We start from the raw sequence: 25,206 nt of genomic DNA on the forward strand, positions 1-25,206 counted from the left end.
TAAGATAATCAATAAGACAGTTTTAGAAAAAGCTAAAACACCATATTAATTGTAACGGTGAAATCCAATTCTCCTGTCTGGGGATCCAAATCTATGTGCATGAACAGCTAATTTCTAGAAAATGCAAGGGCACCACCATTCTCCCAAAAGTTCAAAACCTAAGATATCACTTCTGCTTCATCTATCAAATCAAAACATTTTTGACAGTTATATTTCTCAAAACTAGCCCATTCTATCCATCCCCGGTTAATACATTTCATGCAAACTGTTATTCAATTCAATAACATGCCTGGAACTGTAGGGAAAAGATACAGAATCCTTATCATCAAGAGGCACTTAAAATCTATGTGAAAAGACAAGGCACACGCTAAATGCCCACTCAATAGTAAAGAATTTTAAGAGAACTAGATGATGAGCTCATAAGAAAAGTTTAAGCTGGGCCTTGAAGGATGAGAAGGGTTTTAATAGACAAAGGAGGAGGCACTGTAAACAAGGGAAAATCGTGAGAATAAAAGGAGATGGAAATGAGTAAAATTTTCCTATAGAACTATTCCTCCTAAGATTGCATCAGTTTCCTGCCTTTCCCCCTAGAGCCTCCCACCCCCACCAGCCACAACATCTAGACACATACATACATATGAAGTAAAATCAGGTCGATAAAAACCTACAGTAATTCTCAATTGCCTCTCAAATTAAATTCAAACTCCTCAGCCTCTCTATTCTTTCTAAATCTTCCAATTGACTCTCCTCTACTACATTCACTTCTTGTTACTACTTGACTACCACTTCAGCCAAGGAAGTCTACTTGCTATTTACCTTCCTACAGAATGCTTAGGTTATAAGCACCCACTCGAGGAAATCTTCTGATTAATACTCTCCAACAATTATCATCCGAGGAGCTTACACCATTTTTTCCTTTATGGGTTAGGTCCTGTCTTATATTATAACCCGCAACTTCAACCACAACACATCTCCCCAATTCCTAACAAAGCATTGCATACACAATAAGCACTCACGTATTTAAATACGACATTTGCACAGCAACCTTAACAAAAAGCAGAACAAAAAGAATCGAAATGTATGGTTTTCTACAGTGCAGCTGTATAAGTGAGGCTCAGCAGTAATAAATAACACGACAGGAACACACATGATGGCCAGGATGCCAGCAGCTCTCCGTTCTGTGCATCCACAATCAAAGCACAAGCAACAATTCAACAACCTATAGATTCAGAAACAGACCTGTTTAAAACAACTCAGGGTTATAGCCGTTACACAAAAGATAATTTTATACATAATTTGTAAAAGGAATTGCCAGGTATAGGCAACTCTAGCTGAGTCATCATGTAAAAGAACATGCGCTGCCACTGCAAGATGCTATCTGCAATAAGACCTTCAAATACAACAGACTGGCCGGGCACAGTGGATCACGCCTGTAATCCCAACACTTTGGGAGGCTGAAGCTGGCAGATCACCTGAGGTCAGGAGTTCAAGACAAGCCTGGCCACCATGGTGAAACCCTGTCTCTACTAAAAATACAAAAAATTAGCCAGGCGTGGTGGTGGGCCCCCGTGATCCCAGCTACTTCGGAGGCTGAGGCAGAAGAATCGTTTGAACCCAGGAGGCAGAGGTTGCAGTGAGCCGAGATCGCACCACTGCACTCCAGCCTGGGTGACAAGGGCAAAACTCCGTCTCCAAAAAAAAAAAAAAAAAAAAGACAGACTAAAATCTTACCAAAATTATGAAAACACCCAACATTATAGAAGATAATTCAGAATGAAAAAAATGATAGCTGTGTTGGCCGGGCGCGGTGGCTCAAGCCTGTAATCCCAGCACTTTGGGAGGCCGAGACGGGCGGATCACGAGGTCAGGAGATCGAGACCATCCTGGCTAACACGGTGAAACCCTGTCTCTACTAAAAAATACAAAAAACTAGCCGGGTGAGGTGGCGGGCGCCTGTAGTCCCAGCTACTCAGGAGGCTGAGGCAGGAGAATGGCGTGAACCCGGGAGGCGGAGCTTGCAGTGAGCTGAGATCCGGCCACAGCACTCCAGCCTGGGTGACAGAGCGAGACTCCGTCTCAAAAAAAAAAAAAAAAAAAATGATAGCTGTGTCAAAGATAATTTCTCTAATCAAGTCACAGAGAACAACTTCTAAATTGATGTATCTATTAACTTAAAAAGATAAACACTGTTGAAAACAGTTACCAAGGTTACAAAAGATACTACCTTAACATTCTACTCTTTCACTGCTGCAAAACCAAAATAACCTGAGTTTCTTTAACCATTTTTCATAGAATGCCAACTACATCTATGATTCAGGCCCACAATGTACTAATGATGCATTTAAGCACTGTCAACAAGAACATAAGGAACAGACGCAAGATTCTACCACTACTGAATTGACAACAGGCATTTGACAGTAAGTTTAAATCTAGTTAAGACTTTAGATATCCTGAAATAAATTAAAATATGATCACTATGGCACATTTAGTTGAAATCAAGGGAATTTGCACAATCCCATTTTCATTCTTATTGGTAAAAACAGTAATAAATAAGTAAAGCAGCACCTTCCACTAGAAGAAACATAGAACCAGATGAGAACACATGGCCATTCAATGCATTCAAGAGGTAATCCCATGATTTATCTTAGTACTATCTCACTTCCTTGGTAGGGTACAACAATAAGCTTCCTGCTAACAGCAGGTTAGATATTAAATAGCATGGTTCCATCTCTCACTTTAGTTTTCCTTCTCAACATGCTCCTACTGCTTGGTACACTATCAGTAGCAATGACTGCTCTGCTACACACATAGGCAACTGGAAATCTGAGCCAAGGGCATCAGAGTTAAAGATGGCAAGAATCACAGCTGTGTAAGAGTAGAATCAACCTGATTAATAAAGGGAAAGAACTTACTGTGACAACTGGGTACAGAGGTGAGCCCTGATCCCTGGGAAAAATGGGGTCCAAGGCCCAGTGGCAGCACATACTGGTCTCCCTAAAACTTTATGTGGGTAACTAGCTAGATTAGTATTGCAATAAAACTTACAAAAAGTCACTCAAATGTACATATATATACACTGAGTGTCTCTGAAAAGACGAGAAATTAGTTTCATTTGCTACCTCCAAGAGTGCTAACTGGAGGTATTCACTGTATCCATTCAAAAACCAAAAAATTTAGAAGCTGGGTGTGGTGGCACACACCTGTACTCCCAGCTACTCTGGAGGTGGAGGCAGAAGGATTGCTTGAGCCCAGGAGTATGAGTACAGCCTGGGCAACATAGCAAGACTCCATCTCTTAAAAAAATTTTTTTAAAGCAATGGATTTTTTTAAAAGGACATGTTTAAACTCTCAAAATTAACTACAAAAATTGTTAATAGATGTCATCATGAAAAGTGACTTCGGATCTTTGAGCAAACTACTAAATTTAGTTTTAGTTTCCTAACCAATAAAATGGAGATTAAGGGACAGCAGGATATGATCAATGGTTTTTTGATTGTGCTAAGGGCTGCTTTGATGGGTAGGTGCCCTCTGGGCACATTATCCCACTTTTATTTCTTTTCACTTCGACATTTGCTTTGAGGATATTCAGACTCAGGTTTTAATATCTATTAATACTTCATTACTAGCTTTGTGATCCCAAGAAAGCCACATAACCCTGAGTCCATGGTTTGTTTTTTAATTGATAAAATCAGAAATAATATCATCTATTTTGAAGAATTATTGTGAGGATTAACTAAGACCAATGATTTGAAGCTGTCAGTAGAGTGACCACACAGACTTTCAGTAAATGGTAGCTAAAATAAACTTAGCCATTCCCAGGTAGGTTACAAAACTGAATGTTGACAATGTAACTTGGGAACTTTTTCTAGATTTCTGTAACCCCACTGTCACCTACCTCTTAAGTTTACATCTACTTTCTCTAACTACATCATAAGTTCTGAGGGAAAGTCTTAAGTTTTTGTATCTTTCAGAGATCCTAAACACAGTATGAATTTAAGGTCTGCCAGTTGAGCCTCACTTGCTCCCAGAATACATCTGCAACTTAGACAAAAAAAATTTTTAAACTAATCAAAAGCCCAGTGTAAGTAGTATCATGTAAATTCTATCACTTCTAATTACATTGAAAGAAAAGAGAATAGGATATTGAGGAAGAAATTTTGTAGCCTAGTTTTCACATCATTCCATATAGTGGCATCTTGTTTTAAACTATTTTATATTACAAATTTTACAGATTAAGACCCATTATCCACAATTCCTTGAAAATCAATTAACTTGCAAACACTTACCAGAATTTATCCAAAGTTAATCACAGCAGAAAAAAAGTCATGCGCCCTGTACTTTATAGGTGTTATTTTAAAATTGATGTAGTTTCTTGCAATAAGAATTTTTATGCTTTTTAATTTTTATGCTTTTTAATATAACTTGCTAAATAAAACAAATATTTTAACATAACGCAGACCAGCTAAAAGCAATTTCACCATTTTAAGTACATAAGCATTTCTAAACTTTTGACTTTATTCCATGTGAAAACCAACTTTAGTGTCTGAAATATCACACTATGTTTCTTTCTGGGTTTCTAGGAAGGGAAAATAACCACTAAAATTTTACTCACAGGATTGTACTGAAGAGCAGAGACGTAAGCTTGTACTGCCCCTTCCATGTCACCCGCTGCTACCAAGGCGGCTGCCAGGTTAATATAACCATCGATGAAATCAGGTTTGAGACGCAATGCATGTCGATAATGCTCAATTGCCTCCTGCAACTGCCCTCTTTCCTTGTACACATTCCCCAAATTCGAATAAGCTTCTGCCAGAAGGGGGTTCTGTTTAATTGCCAGAGTGCTAAAGTGAGCAGATCTGGAAAAGGTGAGAAGTGTTAATGCATGGGTATTCACATTACAGAAAAGAAGGTATGGCCCATATGCAACTCAAACAGTTTGAGACCTGCGCTATTGCTCATTATAAATACCTTATCTTTTAACTAGTGCATAGCCAGAAAATTTTGGAAAATCAAAGATTTTCAAAAGTGGAGGTATTCTAGATTTCAAAATGAAAAGCTTTTTCTTACTAAACAAAATTACTGGCTGGGTGCAGTGGCTCACGCCTGTAATCTCAGCACTTTGGGAGGATCACCTGAGGTCAGGAGTTCGAGACCAGCCTGGCCAACATGGTGAAACCCTGTCTCTACTAAAAATACAAAAAATTAGCCAGGCATGATGGCGGGCGCCTGTAATCTCAGCTACTCGGGAGGCTGAGGCAGGAGAATCGCTTGAGCCTGGGAGGCGGCGGTTGCAGTGAGTTGAGATTGCTCCACTGTACTCTGGCCTGGGTGACAAGAGTGAAACTCCATCTCAAAAAAAAAAAAAAAAAATTTTTTTTTTTAAATTCTAACTAGGGTCTTGTTACAAAACTACCACATTGGCTGGGCGTGGTGGCTCACGTCTGTAATTCCAGCACTTTGGGAGGCCAATGCTAGCAGATCACCTGAGGTCGGGAGTTCAAGACCAGCCTGACCAACATGGAGAAACCCCGTCTCTACTAAAAATACAAAAATGAGTTGGGTGTGGTGTTGCATGCCCGTAATCCTAGCTACTCGGGAGGCTGAGACAGGAGAATCTCTTGAACCTGGGAGGCAGAGGTTGTGGTGAGCCGAGATGGCGCCACTACACTCCAGCCTGGGCAACAAAAGCGAAACTCCATCACAAAAAAAAAAAAAAAACCACACACATTGGAAATCACGATCATTAAGATGAAAAATGAAAAGCTATGTGCACGAGTCTCGTTTTCCATTTGTTAAGATTTGATGATGCACATCTTTAAGTGTCTAAATATGCCAGAATGACAATTATTAAAAGGACAAGAACACAAATTCTTCCCTTTTGATTAATTCAACTGATTAACTAAAAGCAACACACCATAACAACTTAACGAAACTTCAGGTATGCATCTCCTGCCACAGCATACATAACCACCATTTCTGAGCATTTCAGTCCCTCAAACTGACAGGTCTCATGAAAGGGAGACTGGATGCTCAGATATACATTGATAATAATTTATTACCTGAACAGAGTCTAGAAAGCAGCAGACCCAGGTAGAAAAATCTAGAAAAGGTCCCTAGTCATACTGATAATATAACCACCACCACAAAAGGAAGGAGAAAAACTGGCAGCTGGGCATGTCACAAGTGGGCAAGAGAGAGCAGATGTGCGTTGGCGGCTCAGTTGAAACCCGGTACTGGAAAAATTTCAAGTTCAAATATTTAAGTATCATTTTTCAAGCTCAGCACCCAGAGGCAGCAATCACGAGCAGGTACCCCCACATCTCCTACCTGTCCAGCCTTCGACACTGGAAGTGTATAGATGAAAGTAATAAAAGCACACCAGTATTGTCTGGCTCTTGTCTCCAGAGCTGCATGCAGTGTCTTTCAGCTGCCTCAAAATCTCCTGCCTGATATTCTCGATGTGCCAACTCAGCTAACCCTTGGAAGGAAAGCATACGTTTCGTTGGTTCTGGAGAATCATCAAAACATTTGAGGGAAGGAGGGGGGAAAACAAAAAGTTAGAAATGTAAACAAAAAAATGTAAAAATATGGTATATTTAACTTAAAAATGGAAATGCTTGAAACTATGTAAAGCACTAGAGTGTTCTGCACGTTATTTATATCTCCAAGTTAACATCAAGTGCAGAATTGACATTTTTAGAATTCACCCATTAATACTTTCCCAAACTAGAAAGGAATATTTACTTCCATATGAGATTACATTTTATGACCAAAAATACTTTGTACTTTTAAATTATAAATCATAGGTAGCATCTAAGGATTCACCGAACATCATTCCTTATATCTTAGTTTACATACAGAAACAAAATATTAAACGTGTGATTTGCAAGGTCACAAAAACTTAATAATACCAGAATAACATATTGGAAAACTTAATATTTTGTACCATATTTCAGGTTGGATTTGTGGAAGTGGAGTACTGGTAACAATCTACCAGTCTTAACCTCAGTAAGGACACCAGATGTGTTAACTCTTTAAATTCTATCAATGTGTTTGTATATTTCACAATTTAATTCTTTAAAAGGACAAGTAGAAACGAGCCTAAGGGAAAAACCAAAAAGTCAAAGTGCTATTTTTAAAACAGCTGATAAACAAGATGTTTGTCATTTGTCAACAGCCAAAATAGTTAAAGGGGTCATCAAACATTTTAAATAAAGACCCACGATTTTACTGCTCCTCTACCATCCTAAACTCACAAGGAGACTAAATTGGCTAAATCCCACCCACGTTGGTTTAGCACTAACATTTTCCAAAGAGCTCTGGTATTGACTAAAGGATTAAGACAGTGCAAACAAGCCTATATAAACCAGGCAGTTATCTGCAACTGCAATGGTCAAAACGTTGGGGAGGAGGGGGGATGGACGCTAAAATATAAGATATTTGATAAAGCGCAACATAACGAATAAATAAAAGCACTTTGCTGCAACTGACTTAATCCAGATACATCAAGATCTTTAAAGGATATAGCTAAAGCCCAAAGAGGGGAAAAAAACTGCTTGTCACAACTGTAAATACTTAAACTGGGAATTCGACCGTAGCACTTCACTAGCTGGTTGAAATGGGAAACCATGGACAAATTTTTTAATTCTACCAAGGTTAAGGTGACGAGTTCAAACTTGAGCCCAGCTCCCCAATCATTAGAGCTGATGAGTGTTCTCTGGATACTGAGGAAAGCAAAGTAAATTTCCTGACAGAATGCACAGCTGACCACCAACACAAAGAGCACTGAGACTGGCATCCACATCTGGGAGAGGTTATCTCTCTAATAGAAACTAAAATTACATTTTAGCTAAGTTTCTAGAACTTCCTAGCTCCTTGTTTTCACACATTACTTTGTCACTTTTCAATGCCGCTTATCTATTTTAACACTTGAAACGACAGCTTCCTCAAATAAAATAACACATTAAAAAGGGCAAGCTAGTACAGAATCTCAAACCTTTGAAAATCACGGTGGAGAAGTGGGGAGAGGGGCACGGACTAATTATTAATCCCACTCCCTACGATTACGGATAAGATGCTATGGACGATTCACCTACTACTTACAGCACAACTTCCAGAAACAGGAACTAAAACCCTCCACACATCTCAACTGAGAAACAACCAAAAAATAACCTCGCGGGAAACCTCAGAAGCGCAGCCCAATTCCCCACCCCCTTCCGCCCAAATCGACTCAATATGGAAAGGCAGCTGAAGGACACTCCTATAATTTGGTTGTTTTCGTATTTTTAGTACCAAATGCTCGCGACTGAATTGTCTAAAAGGGCAACCGCCTTGTACTTGTGCAGCTACACTCCAGTTGCTTTACAAACTCTTCAAGCAGGGATGGAAACTTAAAAAAATATTACACCCTGTGAATAAAGAGATGCTGGGCTAAAGAATGGGGATGGCATACCCAGAGGCGGCGGCGGAGGAATACATCGAGAAAGTAACACAAAGCGAGAATTGGGCGGGCAGGGTGGTCAACGCCAAAGCAGCAGCGTCGGGGTGGTTTCTCCCCCAAGGATAGGAAGTGAACAGTAGGGCTGGCAACCTCGCGAAGGGAAGGGTGTGGTTCCCCGAGGACAGGGTGGGAAATCCAGGCTGAGGGCAGCGGTGGAATTGAGCGATGGCAAAGGAAACCCCTGGAAATTTCCAATCTAAACCGGGACCGCTCAACCGAAAGAACACCAGAAAGGCACTGCCTAGCGGGGTGCTGCTCAACGTCCCCTCTTCTCGAGGTGACTTGTGGCACCATCGACGAGCTTTTGCTCGTCCTCGGGTGATGCAAAGTGAGGATACGATTACATCGGAACGGCACCCCCGCCCTAGATTGGCAGAGAAGGACCAAATCTGGCTAAGGGGAAAAGGCTGGAGGGGGAGACGGAGGGAAAAAAGGAGAGGTGAAGAGCTGGAATTAGGGGAGAAAACCGCTGCAAAGGAGTGAAAGGGCAGGGATTCCAATGCAGTCCATTCCACGACATTCTAAGCGCGCACGTGTGATAGAAGCGCCCAGAGAGAGTGGAAAGCTACAACATTTACGAAATAAAAACAAAGCAAGAAAGGGAGCAAAAAGCAAGCAAAGCAGGAGGAGGAAATGTTCGGGAAGCGGACGACAGCGGAAAACCCGATCTACCACGAGAAGCTCAGCAATGTCACTGATGTAATGGGGATGGTTCGAGGTAAGGGAGGGAAGGAGTGATACAAGGTAGAGGACGGCGCGAGACCCCAAGGGGGCATCTGCCAAGGTAGAACGGGACACCGGTACCTGTGCTGTCGGCCACGTTGCCCACGGAAGACGCCATCTGGAGCTTCTCGAGGGAGAGCAAAAAAAAGGTAACTGGTCCTGCTGCCGCCACTACCGGCAAGAACGTATTTGGAGGTAGTAGTACAAGGGCAGCAGCCGTAGCAATGCTCTGGAGGGCTTCAGCGGCGGCAGCAGTTACAGGCTTCGAACCCTGGGAACTCTAGTTGGCCATCTACCTAGTACGGTCTTGAAATGGCGGCGACGGCTCCTCGGCCGAAACAACACGGGCCGGAACTACTTTCTGTTACAATCAAGTGCCCGCGCGGAGGTAGCCGCGGTAACCAGCGCCGCCAACAAAATGACTTCAAGCTGCAAAGTCGAGATTCCATGTAGCCCTCCGCGCAGCGCCCATTGCGACAAACACCACGGTGGAGACGGCGCATGCGAGCAGCCCTGTCAACCCGACTCGCGGTTAGGGCACTCTCCCGGGCGGAAGCGGCTAAGTTTCTTAAGAGTGTAGCGGAAGGGTAAAAACAAACAAACACACACACGGGGAGAATACATTTCTGCCACGGCGATAAAGAAGAGTCTGTTTGTTACTTAGCAGGTGGTGTCGTTTTAAACATAAACGCCAAAGGCGTCTAAAAAAGTTTGTCAACTTTATTCGTACAAAAACGGATGGTTACGACTCTCACGGATCAATTCCGATCCAGTCAATTCAGAAGATTGCCTCGCAAAGACAGCTGCTCCAAACTAGGAGCGAGAGGGTTCCGATTGAAGCCGTCTTCATTGTGACTCGGCTATCGATTTCGGCACTTCGATGAAAAAGACTGAAACTTTCACGGGGCCAGTTGAATGGAGACACCTCCAATGTTGACCGTATAGCCCGAAATTTCAAAATCGTTTTGGTATTCAGAAGACTCCTGCCCACAGTGATAGGGCAAATGCTTAATAACTCAGGGACATGCCGGGGGTTTGCACTCCGAAGGCAGCCATAAAAATGTTAAAGGTGATTCATGTTCGTCAAAATTCATGACTCTCCTCCGAGTTGTGACTTCATTTCAACCAACTAGCTCTGCGGATTGTCACAATCGGCGATTCCACTGAGCTCAAAGCAGATCAACAATGATAAATGAATTCACTTGCCATCTGCCTAAAACCACACGTCTAGATTTAGTCATGAATTGCCTCCACTTCCTTGAACAAATGGGTTCTTATGATCCTCCTGCAGTTTCAAGTCTACTGTTCAGACATTTTGTCACATTGGCATTTATACCTCACGTCTTGTTCTAGAAACGATTTAAGGTAACTTGCCACATCAGCAAGAAATTATTACAAGCCACTGGAGGCTACAAGTTGGATCTCTGAGAGCCTTTTTATTTCAAAAAGTCCTTGATCTAGGAAAGCAGGTCAATGAATTTCTTCAAAAAGTTTTTGCTAGGGGGGAGGGATAGCATTAGGAGATATACCTAATGTAAATGACAAGTTAATGGGTGCAGCACACCAACATGGCACATGTATACATATGTAACAAACCTGCACGTTGTGCACATGTACCCTAGAACTTAAAGTATAATAAAAAAGAAAAAAAAAAGTTTTTGCTACCTAGCCCCTTCACTACATTTTTTGATAAACTAAATCCTCAAATTCTGCTTAAATTTCTTCAAAACAGTCAACAAACAATTAATTATGGAAATAAGCACAGAGAAAATTCATAATGCTAATTTCTTCCATCCCATAATCAAGAGTCACATCATGCAGTGAAAAAGACAAAGATCACTACACAAACTCCCTTGAAAATTGGGCACCAACCTCTTGTAATTTGATTTAACTGGTAAAACCTCCCCCGCTCACACACACACCTACTACAAGTTCCCAATCTGTGATGAATAAACTCAGCTTTTCAACTTTTAGGAAAAGACTTCGCCGATTCCACTGGCAGATGTTTAGGCCTTGCTGATGAGCGGGTGCTAATTAACTAAAACTCTTTTTGTTGTTAAATGCAGGTCATGCTCGTACTTCTTCAGTCAATAAGTAACATTACTAAAGTCTCTATGTGCAAGGCACTGTGGGCGGCACAAAAATGAACAAAACAAATCCTCGCCCTCAAGGAACCTGAAGCCTAGTTAAGTATACACAAAAAGCTACTAGAGAGCAATACAGAAGACTATTTAGATGATAAAATATATTACTCTCTATGAATATCTAGGGAGGAAACAGGTAAGGTTGGAGGGGGTGACGAAGAAGGCTTGATCTGGACATTGAAGGAAGTGCTTTTGTGTGCTTGTTGTTCACATTGATTTCTGGGTTTTTTTGTGTGGGCAATTTTAAATTTAGAACCAATTATAATTAAATCAGTTGAGTCTTCAACCCCAATCCCAAACTTTGCCACCCAATAACACCACTGATGTTGCATACTTTTCTGCTGCTGTGTAACAAAGTATCACAAATACAGCTGCTCAAAACAACACAACATTTCACAGCAGTAGCACCAGCGTTGGAGGAGACCCGGGCTCGTGGCTGGTGGCTACTGCTGTGCTGCTGCTGCTGAAAAAAAAAAATGGCTCCAAAGGTTAAATGAAGCTGAAGAAATACATAGATGTGAGAGGTGAAGCCCCCTGGACTTCCTGGGTCGGGTGGGGGCTTAAAGAACTTTTCTGTCTTACAAGAGGATTGTAAAATGCACCAATCAGCACTCTGTAGCTAGGATTGTAAAACGCACCTTCAGCCGGCTCTGTGGCTAGCTAGAGGTTTGTAAAATGCACCAATCAGTGCTCTGTAAAAACACACCAATCAGCGCTCTGTGGCTAGCTAGAGTTTTGTAAAATGGACCACTCAGCACTCTGTAAAATGGACCAATCAGCAGGACATGGGCAGGGACAAATAAGGGACTAAAAGCTGGCCACATCCCCGCCCCACCCCCTCACTCCCGCAGGCCAGCAGCAGCAACCCCCTCAGGTCCCCTTCCACGCTGTGGAAGCTGTGTTCTTTCACTCTTTACAATGAATCCTGCTGCTGCTCACTCTTTGGGTCCATGACACCTTTAAGAGCTGTAACACTCACTGCAAAGGTCCGTGGCTTCATTCTTGAAGTAAGAGAGACCAGGAACCCACCGGAAGGAACCAACTCCAGACGAAGATGCAGCCGCACAGACTCTCCAGGGGTGTGGAGCTAATATTCCAGAGAGAAATTACTCCCCTGGATGAAGTAACCAGTCACAAAGACTAATTAAAATTGATCTTAACACCTTCCAGAAATCTTGTAACCTGAATAAAAGTAAAGAAGAAACTGATTTCATGGTAGTACAACTATCACTAGCTAGTGAATGTGGAAAAGATGATTTCTTATTTGGTAGCTACACTGGTAAAGATATGGCCACCTGTGATATCAACAGTGAAAGATGAAAAAGGAAAAAAGGAAAAAACAGTGAAAGCCTAATGAGTACATTGAAAAGGCAGCTTTCTGCAAAACAAAAGCAGAACAGCAAGGGGAGCACACTCTATGGGAGTTCTGCCAGATGAGGATACTTTTTCTCTCAGCACCAACAGTCTTTAAAGATGTGAGAGCTTAAAGACCAATAAGGTCCACTTCCCTCCACAGTCCTCACTATAGTCCTCTCCTTGGCTTACAAACTAAGAAAACATGTATCAAAACAGAAATGAGACGATGAGACTCAAAGCCTTGGTTCTTTCTTCCAATCCAAGTCTGGCACGGATTTTCACTATCTTCAGCCTGAAACTTCATACAAAGAACAAAGTAAAGAGTTCAGAATTTCAGAGTGGAGACTTGCATCTTCACCTCGATGAACATGTGCCTGTACTTACTGGACTTATGCCTCAAGACTACATTCAGTATTCTGTGCCTTTAGATGAGAGGCTCTATCCTTTGCAAGGGTGTCATGCTGTTGTCTGGACAGTTCTCCCATGGAAGTGAGAGGTGAAGCCAGCTGGACTTCTGGGTTGGGTGGGGACTTGGAGAAGTTTTCTATCTTACAAGAGGATTGTAAAATGCACCAATCAGCACTCTGTGTCTAGCTAAAGGATTCTAAAAGCACCAATCAGCACTCTGTAAAAACGCACTGGCCAGGTGTGGTGGCTCACGCCTGTAATACCAGCACTTTGAGAGGCTGAGGCAGGTAGATCACAAGGTCAGGAGATCAAGACCATCCTGGCTAACACGGTCAAACCCCATCTCTACTAAAAATACAAAAAATTAGCTGGGCGTGGTGGTGGGTGCCTGTAGTCCCAGCTACTCAGGAGGCTGAGGCAGGAGAATGGCGTGAACCCAGGAGGCAGAGGTTGCAGTGAGTCAAGATCGCATCACTGTAGTCCAGCCTGGGTGACAGAGCAAGACTCTGTCTCAAAAAAAAAAAAAAAAAAAAAAAAAAAAAAAAAAAAAGCACCAATCAGCATTCTGTGTCTAGCTAAAGGATTGTAAATGCACCAATCAGCACTCTGTAAAAATGCACCAATCAGCGCTCTGTGTCTAGCTAAAGGATTGTAAATGCACCAGCACCCTGTAAAAACACACCAATCAGTGCTCTGTAAAATGGACCAATCAGCAGGACATGGGCGGGGACAAACAAGGGAATAAATGCTGGCCACCCCCCCAGCCAGCAGCAGCAACCTGCTTGGGTCCCCTTTCACGCTGTGGAAGCTTTGTTCTTTTGCTCTATCACAATAAATCTTGCTGCTGCTCACTCTTTGGCTCCATGCCACCTTTAAGAGCTATAACACCACGAAGGTCTGCGGCTTCATTCTTGAAGTCAGCGAGACTAAGAACCCACTGTAAGGAACCAACTCCGAACACAGAAGTTTCTGGGAATTCTATCCCCAAAGCTGAGAATCGGGAAGAGCAGGACCTGGTCATTGCCCTGGAGATCTTTGCGGATCCATTGCCGAATGGCTTGTTAATTGGCACCTGTAGGAGTTACAATGCAGAGCCCAAGAACAAGTCATGAAGACATTCCTGAAGACACTTTCATCATTACTACCTCCAATACAGAACAATCAAATCTAAAGGAACTTCTGTGGACTCACAGGTGCAGTTGTCCAGTGTCTGAAAGCATCCACTGTCATTTGAATTCTGATCCGACTCTCCTCCTGGGATGGCAAGAGTTGATGATTCTGTCCAAAGTAGTGACACTATGGTTGTGATAAGCCTTACAGAGGAGCTGAAAAAACTTGCAAAATAAGGATGGTGCTGGGGGCAGTCACACGCTGACAGGCAGAAGAGAAGTGAGCAAATGTGCTAGATGGTTTTTTTCTTGTCCCAGATAGCCCTAATGACCGTCATTTTTCAAGCTCAAGCTTTTGCTCCCATAGTAAACACTTCACACTAGAATTGAACACTCAAATGGCAGGTTTTGCTTTTATGAACAACCAGATGTAAAAGGACAATTAGTTGATCTAATTGAACATTCAACCAGGGACTCTGGAAAATAGAGTTTTTTCTTATTCAAGGTCTCGGTTGCCTGGATCTGCAATTTACCCCCTAAGACTGATCAATCCAATATTACAATTCATACAGGATTTGTTCTTTGCAGCACCCATGTCATTTGTTTTATGTCAGCATACCAGAATAGACTTATTTCAAAAACTGTCTTTGCCAAACAAAATGAAGGCTTATTGACAGGGGAAACATTGCTAAAAGATTATGAAAACCCTGCATCTTGCACTTTGGAATCAAGAAAAAGAGACTGAAATACAGTTTTACAAACTTTCATTGCTATCAATTTTGATGCCATAACTGTTTCAGTTTTATGTATAAAAGAGTAATCAATTTGTTGAGAGGTAGGAAAGTGTTGGCAAGGTGTCTTGAGTTTATTTTTGTCCTTTAAAAAGTAAAGTCTTGAGTTTTTAGAACTGTGAATTATCTTTATCAATTTCCAAATAATTACAATAGGAATTCTCAGATTCTCCTTGATCTGCCACAACTCCTCCTCCACTGCTACCGCCACTTCTTTGCTGCTATCCACTATTATTTTTATGTATTGAAAGCACATTTCATATTTATTCAATCTCAAGTAAAGTTGAATGAAATTTTTATTTCGTTTTTTTTTTTTTTTTTTTTTTTTTTTTTGAGACGGACTTTGGCTCTTGTTGCCCAGGCTGGAGTGCAGTGGCACGATCTCACCTCACTGCAACCTCCACCTCCTGGGTTCAAACAATTCTCCTGCCTCAGGGTCCTGAGTAGCTGGGATTACAGGCATGTGCCACCACGCCCAGCTAATTTTTGTATTTTTAGTAGGGATGGGGTTTCACTATGTTGGCCAAGCTGGTTTCGAACTCCTAACCTCAGGTGATCTGCCTGCCTCAGCCTCCCAAAGTGCTGGGATTACAGGTGTGAGCCACCTCGCCTGGCCTGAATGAAATTTTTCGAATGAAAATTGTTGTCTTTATTTTTGAGACATGGTCTCACCCCGTCACCCAGGCTAGAGTGCAGTAACACGATCACAGGGCATGATGGTGTTTGGTAGGAGGATCACAGTGGGAGGATCCTGGGCTCAAGTGATCCTCCCACCATGAGCCAACACACCCAGCTAATTTTTTTTTTTTTTTTTTTTGTAGAGACCGAATTTCACTATGTTGCCCAGGCTAGTCTTGAACTCCTGGCCTTACATGATCCTCCTGCCCTGGCCTCTCAAAGTGCTGGGGATTACAGGCATGGTGGGTCATGCCTGGCCTAAAAATTGTTGTCTCTTCAAATGGCCCATTTTCAAAAGCTAGTGTTGAAGAGACATACCTGTGATAAAACACAGAATTTACGTTTACCTTGTAAATTAGATTAAGTATTTTTAATCTTACACTTTAGAAAGATTTAGAATTATGCTTTGATATAATCTTAGACAAGAGAACACAGATCCACAACATATCTTTTAGAACATCATTTTCCAAATTATTTTAAGGTTGCACTAATTTTTTGGTTGTGAAAAGTTGAATTTTTCTGTTGCCTTCATTTTCATCTGTGGTTTGTCCTCTTTTTAAATGGTCTTGCACATAAAAATCTTAAAGAAATTTATCCCACCAATATAGACATTGTTGCTTTTTCTGTTATTAAACTCTGCTATACATTGTCATAACATATAAAGACAACTAGAACTATTATTTTTTAAAGTATTAGATGATCTTAGATTCCTATGATAGTATTTTTTGTATTATCTGTATTTTCCTTTGGTAAATGTTTTATCTTGATCTTGTTAGATTAGTAAACATTATCTTGGTTAGAACTTGATTATACAATTGGTTCTCGTAAGAGATCGTATTATCTTGCAACATTAAAATTTTTATAAAGTTTGAATTGATTTGAATAAAACATTGTTTAAAAAAGAAAAAGAAAGCATTGTTTTGAAGTTGGATTTATATTTTTCTTGAATGTAGTCACTATTAAATATGCTACATTTGACCCCTGCCCTCCCCACTTCGCACAAAAAAAGACTCTGCCAGATTTATGGGAGTCTTATTGCATACCATATATACTGCCATTTAAAAAATAGTTCTTTTGAGGGGGAGCACGGTGCCTCACACCTGTAATCCTAGCATTTTGGGTGGCCAAAGTGGGAGGATCACTTGAGCCTAGGAGTTTGACACCAGCCTGGACAACATGGTGAAACCCCATCTCTACAAAAAAAAAAATACAAAAATTAGCTGGGTGTGGTGACGCCTGCCTGTGGGCCCAGCTACTCAGGAGGCTGAGGTGAGAGAATCACCTGAGCCCAGGGAGGTGGAGTTTGCAGTGAGCCAAGATCACACCACTGCATTCCAGCCTGGGTGACCAAGCAAGACCCTGTCTCAAAAAAAAAGAAAGTTTTTTGTTTATTTTTATTTTACCTAAGTCTCAAGTAATTTGGAACCATTAATCTTTTTATTCTCTGAATCAGTAGTCATTGGAGGTGGTTATCCCCAATAGTTTTCAGTTATTGTGAAATGCAGTGTGTGTATTCATTGCACAATGCTGTAATGTAGTGTTTTTGTATTGCCTTGTCCAGAAGATGTTTCCAGTTACACAGCTTTAAAGGAAAATGCTTCCATCTCACATACAACATGTAATTCAAGGTGTTTCTTCCTTTGTCTTTTACAGTTTTCCTATCTCTACCCTCATTTAAACACAGAGATAGGGCGGGGAGTGGTGGCTCACGCCTGTAATCCCAGCACTTTGAGAGGCCGAGGCAGGCGGGTCACCTGAGGTCAGGGGTTCGAGATGGTCCTGGCCAACATGGTGAAGCCCCCTTTTTATTAAAAATATAAAAATTAGCCAGACGTAGTGGCTGGTGCTGGTAATCCCAGCTACTCTGGAGGCTGAGGCAGGAGAATTGCTTGAACCTGGGAGATGGAGGTTGCAGTGAGCCAAGATCACACCACTGTACTCCAGCCTGGGCAACAAGAGTGAAACTCTGTCTCAATAAATAAACAAACAAACAAATAAACAAACACAGAGGTAAAGGTCTTAAGTCAAACTTAAGGGCTTTGTCATTCAAACATATCTGTATCCCCACTTTTTTAAATTTTCCTTTTTTTTTTTTTTTTTTTTGAGACGCAGTCTCACTCTGTCGCCCAGGCTAGAGTGCAGTGGTGCGATCTCAGCTCACTGCAAACTCTGCCTCCTGGGTTCAAGTGATTCACCTGCCTCAGCCTCCGGAGTAGCTGGGATTACAGGCGACCGCCACTGTGCCCGGCTAATTTTTGTATTTTTAGTAGAGATGCGGTTTCACCATGTTGGCCAGGCTGGTCTCAAATTCCCGACCTCGTGATCCACCCGCCTCAGCGTCCCAAAGTGCTGGGATTACAGGCGCGAGCCACCACACCTGGCCTTTTTTTTTTTTTTTTAGAGACAGGATCTTGCTCTGCCACCCTCCCACCTCAACCTCCCAAGTAGCTGGGACTACATGTGTGCACCACCACACCCAGCTTTTCCTTTGTTTTTTGAGATCAGACTGAGATATTATCAGAAAAGACACAAAGCCATAATTATCATGGTATTATGCTATTTTGACTTAAAGGGAAAAAGGTAATTAATTTTGGAGAAACGTTGGCTGTACCTTGTTAATGAAGACTCATTTTCTGATATATTTTCACCTAATATGATACAATATGGAATGTGTTGTAATATGTGTTCACTATAAACTATTTGGATTAAGAACTGTTACAGACCGGGTGAGGTGGCTCACATCTGTAATCCCAGCACTTTGGGAGGCCAAGATGGGCAGATTACCTGAGCTCAAGAGTTCAAGACCAGACTGGGCAACATGGCAAAACCCCGTCTCTACAAAAAAAATTAAAAATACAAAAATCAGCTGGGTGTGGTGGCATGCTCTGGTAGTCCCAGCTACTCAGGAGGCTGAGGTGGGAGGATCACTTGAGCCTGGAAGGTCGAGGCTACACTGAGCCGTATTTGTGCCACCGCACTCTGGCCTGGGTGAGGGAGCAAGAATCTCTAAAAACAAACAAACAAAAAGAACTATTACAGTTGTGAACTTGCTATCAAATTAGTGCAGACATTTAAACTACTTTTTTGGCAAAACTGTTTATATGTAAACAATTTAAAATATATCTAGGGTGAGTTGAAAGTTCCCATGCATCTATATTAGGATGGCAGGTATTGTCAGAGAGCCACTGTATGTTAATAATAAATGTTGAAATGGCTTCTCCATGTTTCAAGAAGCACTTACATGTACTACTTGTGAAATCATTGTGCACAGAGATCTTTGAATTGCCCTGAATCCCATTGTATCATGTGAACATAGCTTGTCCCCTGAGTTTTCCTCATGACAGTATATAACATCTAACTGTTTAGTGTCAAGATTATTCAAACTTTCATCTAAATGTTTTTAAAGTTGTATTTCATGTTGTTTTGGAGAGCAAATGTAAACACTATTCTCTTTCATAAATATTTGATGTGCTTTTGTATAGCCATAATATATTTAAAGAAATATGCCCTGTCATAATACAATTTGAAATTGTTAAGTTCTGATAGCATATTGATGAAAATAAAAGTGTTTGCCAAGAAATTAACTAAATTTACAAACAGAAAGAAAGGAGTATTGCAATAATTTCTGATTTTGTATGGCAAAATAGTCATTTGACATAGGTAGCACAACGTTATATGAAAGATTAACTTTATATGATACTAAAACAGTCTGGTTAAAAAATGGAAGGTAAAAGGAGAAATAAAACTTCATCCTGTAGTTTGGTCCAAATACATTTTGATCATAGTTTTGGATGGTAACTGAGATTGTGTCTGGAATTGGTGGGTTCTCGGTCTCACTGACTTCAAGAATGAAGCCACGGACCCTCGCGGTGAGTGTTAACAGTTCTTAAAGATGGTGTGTCCGGAGTTTGTTCCTTCAGACATTCAGAGGCGTCTGGAGCTTCTTCCTTCTGGTGAGTTTGTGGTCTCGCTATCAGGAGTGAAGCTGCAGACCTCTGTGGTGAGTGTTACAGCTCTTAAAGGCAGCGCATCTGGAGTTGTTCAGTCTTCCCTGTGGGTTCGTGGTCTCCCTGGCTTCAGGAGTGAAGCTGCAGACCTTCGCAGTGAGTGTTACAGCTCATAAAGACAGTGTTGACCCAAAGAGTCAGCAGCAGCAAGATTTATTGCAAAGAGCAAAAGAACAGACCCTCCACACTGTGAAACGGGACCGGGTTGCTGCTGGCTTGCTGGGGCAGCCTGCTTTTATTCCCTTATCTGGCCCCACCCACATCCTGCTGATTGGTCCATTTTACAGAGAGCTGACTGGACTGTTTTGACAGGGTGCTGACTGGTGCGTTTACAATCCCTGAGCTGGACGGGCGCCGTGGCTCAAGCCTGTAATCCCAGCACTTTGGGAGGCCGAGGCGGGTGGATCATGAGGTCAGGAGATCGAGACCATCCTGGCTAACATGGTGAAACCTCGTCTCTACTAAAAATACAAAAAAAAAAAACTAGCCAGGCGTGGTGGCAGGCGCCTGTAGTCCGAGCTACTCGGAGGCTGAGGCAGGAGAATGGCGTGAACCCGGGAGGTGGAGCTTGCAGTGAGCCGAGATCGCGCCACTGCACTCCAGCCTGGGCTACACAGCGAGACTCCATCTCAAAAAAAAAAAAAAAAAAAAAAAAAAAAAAAAAATCCCTGAGCTAGACACAGAGTGCTGATTGGTGCATTTACAATCCTCTAGCTAGACAGAGAAGTTCTCCAAGTCCCCACTAGGTTAGCTAGATACAGAGTACCAATTGGTGTATTTACAAACCTTGAGCTAGACACAGGGTGCTGATTGCTGTATTTACAATCCCTTAGCTAGACAGGAAAGTTCTCCAAGTCCCCACTATACTCAGGAGCCCAACAGGCTTGGATCCTGCAGCAGGGCTGCAGGCGGAGCTGCCTGCCAGCCCCGCGCCCCGTGCACCGGCACTCCTCAGCCCCTGGGCGGTTGATGGGACCGAGCGCCGCGGAGCGGGGGGCGGTGCTCGGAGCAGGGGGCGGTGCTCCCGCGCTGGCCGCGCGGGAGCCCACCGCGGGGCTTCGGGCATGGCGGGCTGCAGGTCGTGAGCCCTGTCCCTCGGGGAGGCAGCTGAGGCCCGGCGAGAACTCGAGCACAGCGCCAGCGGGCCGGCACTGCTGGGGGACCGGACGCACCCACCGCAGCTTCTGGCCCGGGTGCTAAGCCCCTCACTGCCCTGGGCCGGCGGCGGCGGACGGCCGCTGGGAGTGCCGGGCCCAACGAGCCTGCGCCCGCGCCCGCGCCCGCGCCCGCCGGAACTCACACTGGACTGTGAGCGCCGCGCGCAACCCTGGTTCCGGCCCGCGCCTCTCCCTCCACACCTCCCCGCAAGCAGAGGGAGCCGGCTCCGGCCTCGGCCAGCCCAGAGAGGGGCTCCCACAGTGCAGTGGCGGGCTGAAGGGCTCCTCAAGCGCCGCCAGAGTGGACGCCAAGGCCGAGGAGGCGCTGAGAGTGAGGGCTGCTAGCACATTGTCACGTCTCAAGATGATATATGGGCACAAACTCTACCTGATTTTCTTTTTCTTTTTTCTTTTTTTGAGAGGGAGTCTTACTCTGTCTCCAGGCTGGAGTGCAGTGGTGCGATCTCGGCTGGCTGGAACCTCCGCCTCCGGGGCTCAAGCGATTCTCCTGCCTCAGCCTCCTGAGTAGTTGGGACTACAGGTGCACACCACCATGCCCGGCTAATTGTATTTTTTGTAGAGACAGGTTTTCACTATGTTGCCCAGGCTGGTCTTGAATGCCTGAGCTCAGGTGATCTGCTTGCCTCGGCCTCCCAAAGTGCTGGGATTACAGGCGTGAGCCACCGCATCCGGTCTTATACCTGATTTTTAAATACGGGCTTTTAAAAGTCTAAGCTCAAAGGAAAAAAGGAAAGAAAGAAAAAAGAAAAGAAAGAAAACAGGCAGGAAAGCTCTATCCATTTGCCATGATAAATAGATCAGAGGTTATTTTATTTTATTTTATTTTATTTTTTTTTTTTTTTTGAGACGGTGTCTCGCTCTGTCACCCAGGCTGGAGTGCAGTGGCCGGATCTCTGCTCACTGCAAGCTCCGCCTCCCGGGTTCCCGCCATTCTCCTGCCTCAGCCTCCCCAGTAGCTGGGACTACAGGCGCCTGCCACCTCACCCGGCTAAATTTTTGTATTTTTAGTAGAGACGGGGTTTCACTGTGTTAGCCAGGATGGTCTCCATCTCCTGACCTCGTGATCCGCCCGTCTCGGCCTCCCAAAGTGCTGGGATTACAGGCTTGAGCCACCGCGCCCGGCCGGTTATTTTAAATCAAAAGTTTTATCACAAAATATGATGAAGACCAGAATTATCGTCAGGTCTTACTAGGACACTGTTACACATTTCTACAGATAAGAACACTATTGAAAGAACACTAAAGTTCTCATTCCCTTTTTCTCAGAAAAAAAAAAAAAAAGAAGAAAAGAGAAAAAAAGCTTTTATTTCTACTTGGTGCAATATTCTGAAATTTTAGAAGGTCAAAATATTTATCACAGGAAATGAGGATAGAACTAAAATAGTTTTCAAGGAGACCAGCTGCACAGGGCAACTATCTTGCTCTTGAAGAAAATCAAGTGTCATCTAGGAAGTAAATTATAAAGTATACATTATAGTTTCTGAGTCAGTATTATCAAAACAGGATAAAAGTTACTAAAATCTTTTTTTTTTCTTTGAGACTGAGTCTCACTCTGTTGCCCAGGCTGGAGTGCAGTGGCACAATCTCAGCTCACTACAGCCTCTGCCTCCCAGGTTCAGGCAATTCTCCTGCCTCCTCAGCCTCCTGAGAAGCTGGAATGACAGGCGCCTACCACCAAGCCCGGGTAATTTTTATAGTTTTAGTAAAGACGGGAGTTTCACCATGTTGGCCAGGCTGGTCTTGAACTCCTGACCTAGTGATCAGCCCGCCTCGGTCTCCCAAAGTGCTGGGATTACAGGCATGAGCCACCGTGCCCAGCCAGTTACTAAAATCTTAAATGGGTTATGAGCAATCTCTCTGTTAGTGCTACATCTCAATATTTTATTTATTTATTTATTTATTTTTTTTTTTTTTTTTTTTTTTTTTTTTTTTTGAGACGGAGTCTTGCTCTGTCGCCAGGCTGGAGTGCAGTGGCGCGATCTGGGCTCACTGCAAGCTGCACCTCCCGGGTCCATGCCATTCTCCTGTCTCAGCCTCCCTAGTAGCTGGGACTACAGGTGTCTGCCACACGCCCGACTAATTTTTTTGTATTTCTAGTAGAGGCGGGGTTTCACTGTGTTAGCCAGGATGGTCTGGATCTCCTGAACTCATGATCTGCCCGCCTCGGCCTCCCAAAGTGTTGAAATTACAGGCATGAGCCACCGTGCCCAGCCAATATTTTCTTTAAAATGCCTTCAGTTACAAAAAATTAGCCGGCGTGGTGGCAGGCACCTGTAGTCCCAGCTACTCGGGAGGCTGAGGCAGGAGAATGGCTTGAACCCAGTAGGTGGAGCTTGCAGTGAGCCGAGATCACACCACTGCACTCCAGCCCGGGGGACAGAGCGAGACTCCGTCTCAAAAATAAAATAAAATAAATAAATAAATAAATAAATAAATAAATAAATAAATAAAATGCCTTTGGGCTGGGCGCAGTGTCTGATGCCTGTAATCCCAACACTTTGGGAGGCCAACGTGGGCAGATCACTTAAGGTCAGGAGTGCAAGACCAGCCTAACCAACATGGAGAAACCCCATCTCTACTAAAAATACAACAACAAAAAAAATTAGCCAGGCATGGTGGTGGGCAACTGTAATCCCAGCTACTCTGGAGGCTGAGGCAGGAAAATCTCTTGAGCCCAGGAGGTAGAGGTTGTAGTGAGCCTAGATTGAGCCACTGCACTGTGGCCTGGGTGATAGAGCTAGACTCTGGCTCAAAAACAAACAAAAAATAAATAAATAAATAAAACAAGGAACAATTGCCAGTTCCATAAATAAATTTCTAAAATATTGGTACACTAGCAATCACAAATTTAGTTTTTTATAATACTTTTTAACCTTTTTATAAACATCCTTTTTATTAATCAGTTATAACATGGCAGTTGCTGTTTCTGAAGACAGAATGTTCCAAACTCTACATTTAGAAGTAATGAAAAATTATTATTATTATTTGTTTTCAAGACAGAGTCTCGCTCTGTCGCCCGGGCTGGAGCGCAGTGGCACAGTCTCGGCTCACTGCAAGCTCCACCTCCCAGGTTCACGCCATTATCCTGCGTCAGCCTCCCGAGCAGCTGGGACCACAGGCACACGCCACCACACCTGGCTAATTTTTCGTGTTTTTAGTAGAGACGGGGTTTCACCGTGCTAGCCAGGATGGTCTTGATCTCCTGACCTCGTGATCTGCCCACCTCAGCCTTCCAAAGTGCTGGGATTACAGGCGTGAGCCACCGCACCCAGCCAGAGTAATGAAAAATTCTTATAGAATTTTATAATAAGTAGCCAGGTTCAGTGGCTCACGCCTGTAATCCCAGCATTTTGAGAGGCTGAGGTGGGCAGATCATGAGGTCAGGAGTTCGAGACCAGCCTGACCAACATGGTGAAACCCTGTCTCTACTAAAAATACAAAAAATTATCTGGGCATGGTGGCACGCGCCTGTAGCCCCAGCTACTCGGGAGGCTGAGGCAGGAGAATTGTTTGAACCCGGGAGGCAGAGGTTGCAGTGGGCCGAGACTATGCCACTGCACTCCAGCCTGGGGGACAGAGCAAGATTCCGTCTGAAAAAAAAAATTGTAATAAGTATACATTGGATTAAAGAAATTTTATAGTCATGTTGGAGTGTTATGAAATTAACATTTGCAATCAGACTTCTGTAATTAACACCTTTTCTGTGTTTCAAATCAGGTGTGTACCATTTGTATTTAGAATCCCACAGAATTATCCCAATTCTATTGATTTCAATGGATTTTGGTTTGTAAACAAAGTGATTTCTTGGCCTGGCACGGTGGCTCACGCCTGTAATCCCAACACTTTGGGAGGCTGAGGTGGGCAGATTGCCTGAGCTCAGGAGTTGGAAACCACCCTGGGCAACATGGTGAAACCCCGTCTCTACTAAAATACAAAAAAATTAGTTGGGCATGGTGGCACTCGCCTGTAATCCCAGCTACTTGGGAGGCTGAGGCAGGAGAATCACTTGAGCCCGGAAGGCGGAGGTTGCAGTGAGCCAAGTTCATGCCACGGCACTCTAGCCTGGGCAATAGAGCAAGACTCCGTCTCAAAAACAAACAGTGATTTCTTGTACACTTCTGGAAATTAATTGTATAAGAATTTTTTACCTGTTTGTAGATATGGTGTATATATATATATACATTTTTAAAATAGAGATGGGAGTTTCACCGTGTTGCCCAGGTTGGTCTGGAACTCTGGGCTCAAGCAATCTGCCTGCTGCCTCAGCTTCCCAAAGTACTGGGACTACTGTGCCCATTCTTAATTTTTTTTT

The 25,206-nt window shown here is 43.1% G+C and overlaps 1 protein-coding gene and 1 pseudogene across 2 annotated transcripts in view; one reads left to right on the top strand and one right to left on the bottom strand.

The window, feature by feature from the left end:
* Positions 1-9,554, bottom strand: part of LOC105476641 (O-linked N-acetylglucosamine (GlcNAc) transferase) — a 42,924-nt gene extending 33,370 nt beyond the window's left edge. Inside the window, exons 1-3 of one of the 2 annotated variants that reach the window (XM_011732742.3) lie at positions 9,305-9,554; positions 6,328-6,478; positions 4,613-4,856 (exon numbers count right to left, since the gene is read on the bottom strand). In XM_011732742.3, the coding sequence (XP_011731044.1) occupies positions 4,613-4,856; positions 6,328-6,478; positions 9,305-9,341 (432 nt within the window). In that variant the 5' untranslated portion in view covers positions 9,342-9,554. Of the gene's footprint in view, positions 1-4,612; positions 4,857-6,327; positions 6,509-9,304 lie in introns of both variants that reach the window. The other variant, XM_011732741.2, reaches the window with a different exon arrangement.
* Positions 9,555-9,724: 170 nt separating this feature from the next.
* Positions 9,725-14,932, top strand: LOC139360679 (suppressor of cytokine signaling 6-like; annotated as a pseudogene).
* The last annotated feature ends 10,274 nt before the right edge of the window (positions 14,933-25,206 follow it).

This window comes from Macaca nemestrina, chromosome X (assembly GCF_043159975.1).
Source record: "Macaca nemestrina isolate mMacNem1 chromosome X, mMacNem.hap1, whole genome shotgun sequence".
Taxonomy (NCBI): Eukaryota; Metazoa; Chordata; class Mammalia; order Primates; family Cercopithecidae; genus Macaca; species Macaca nemestrina.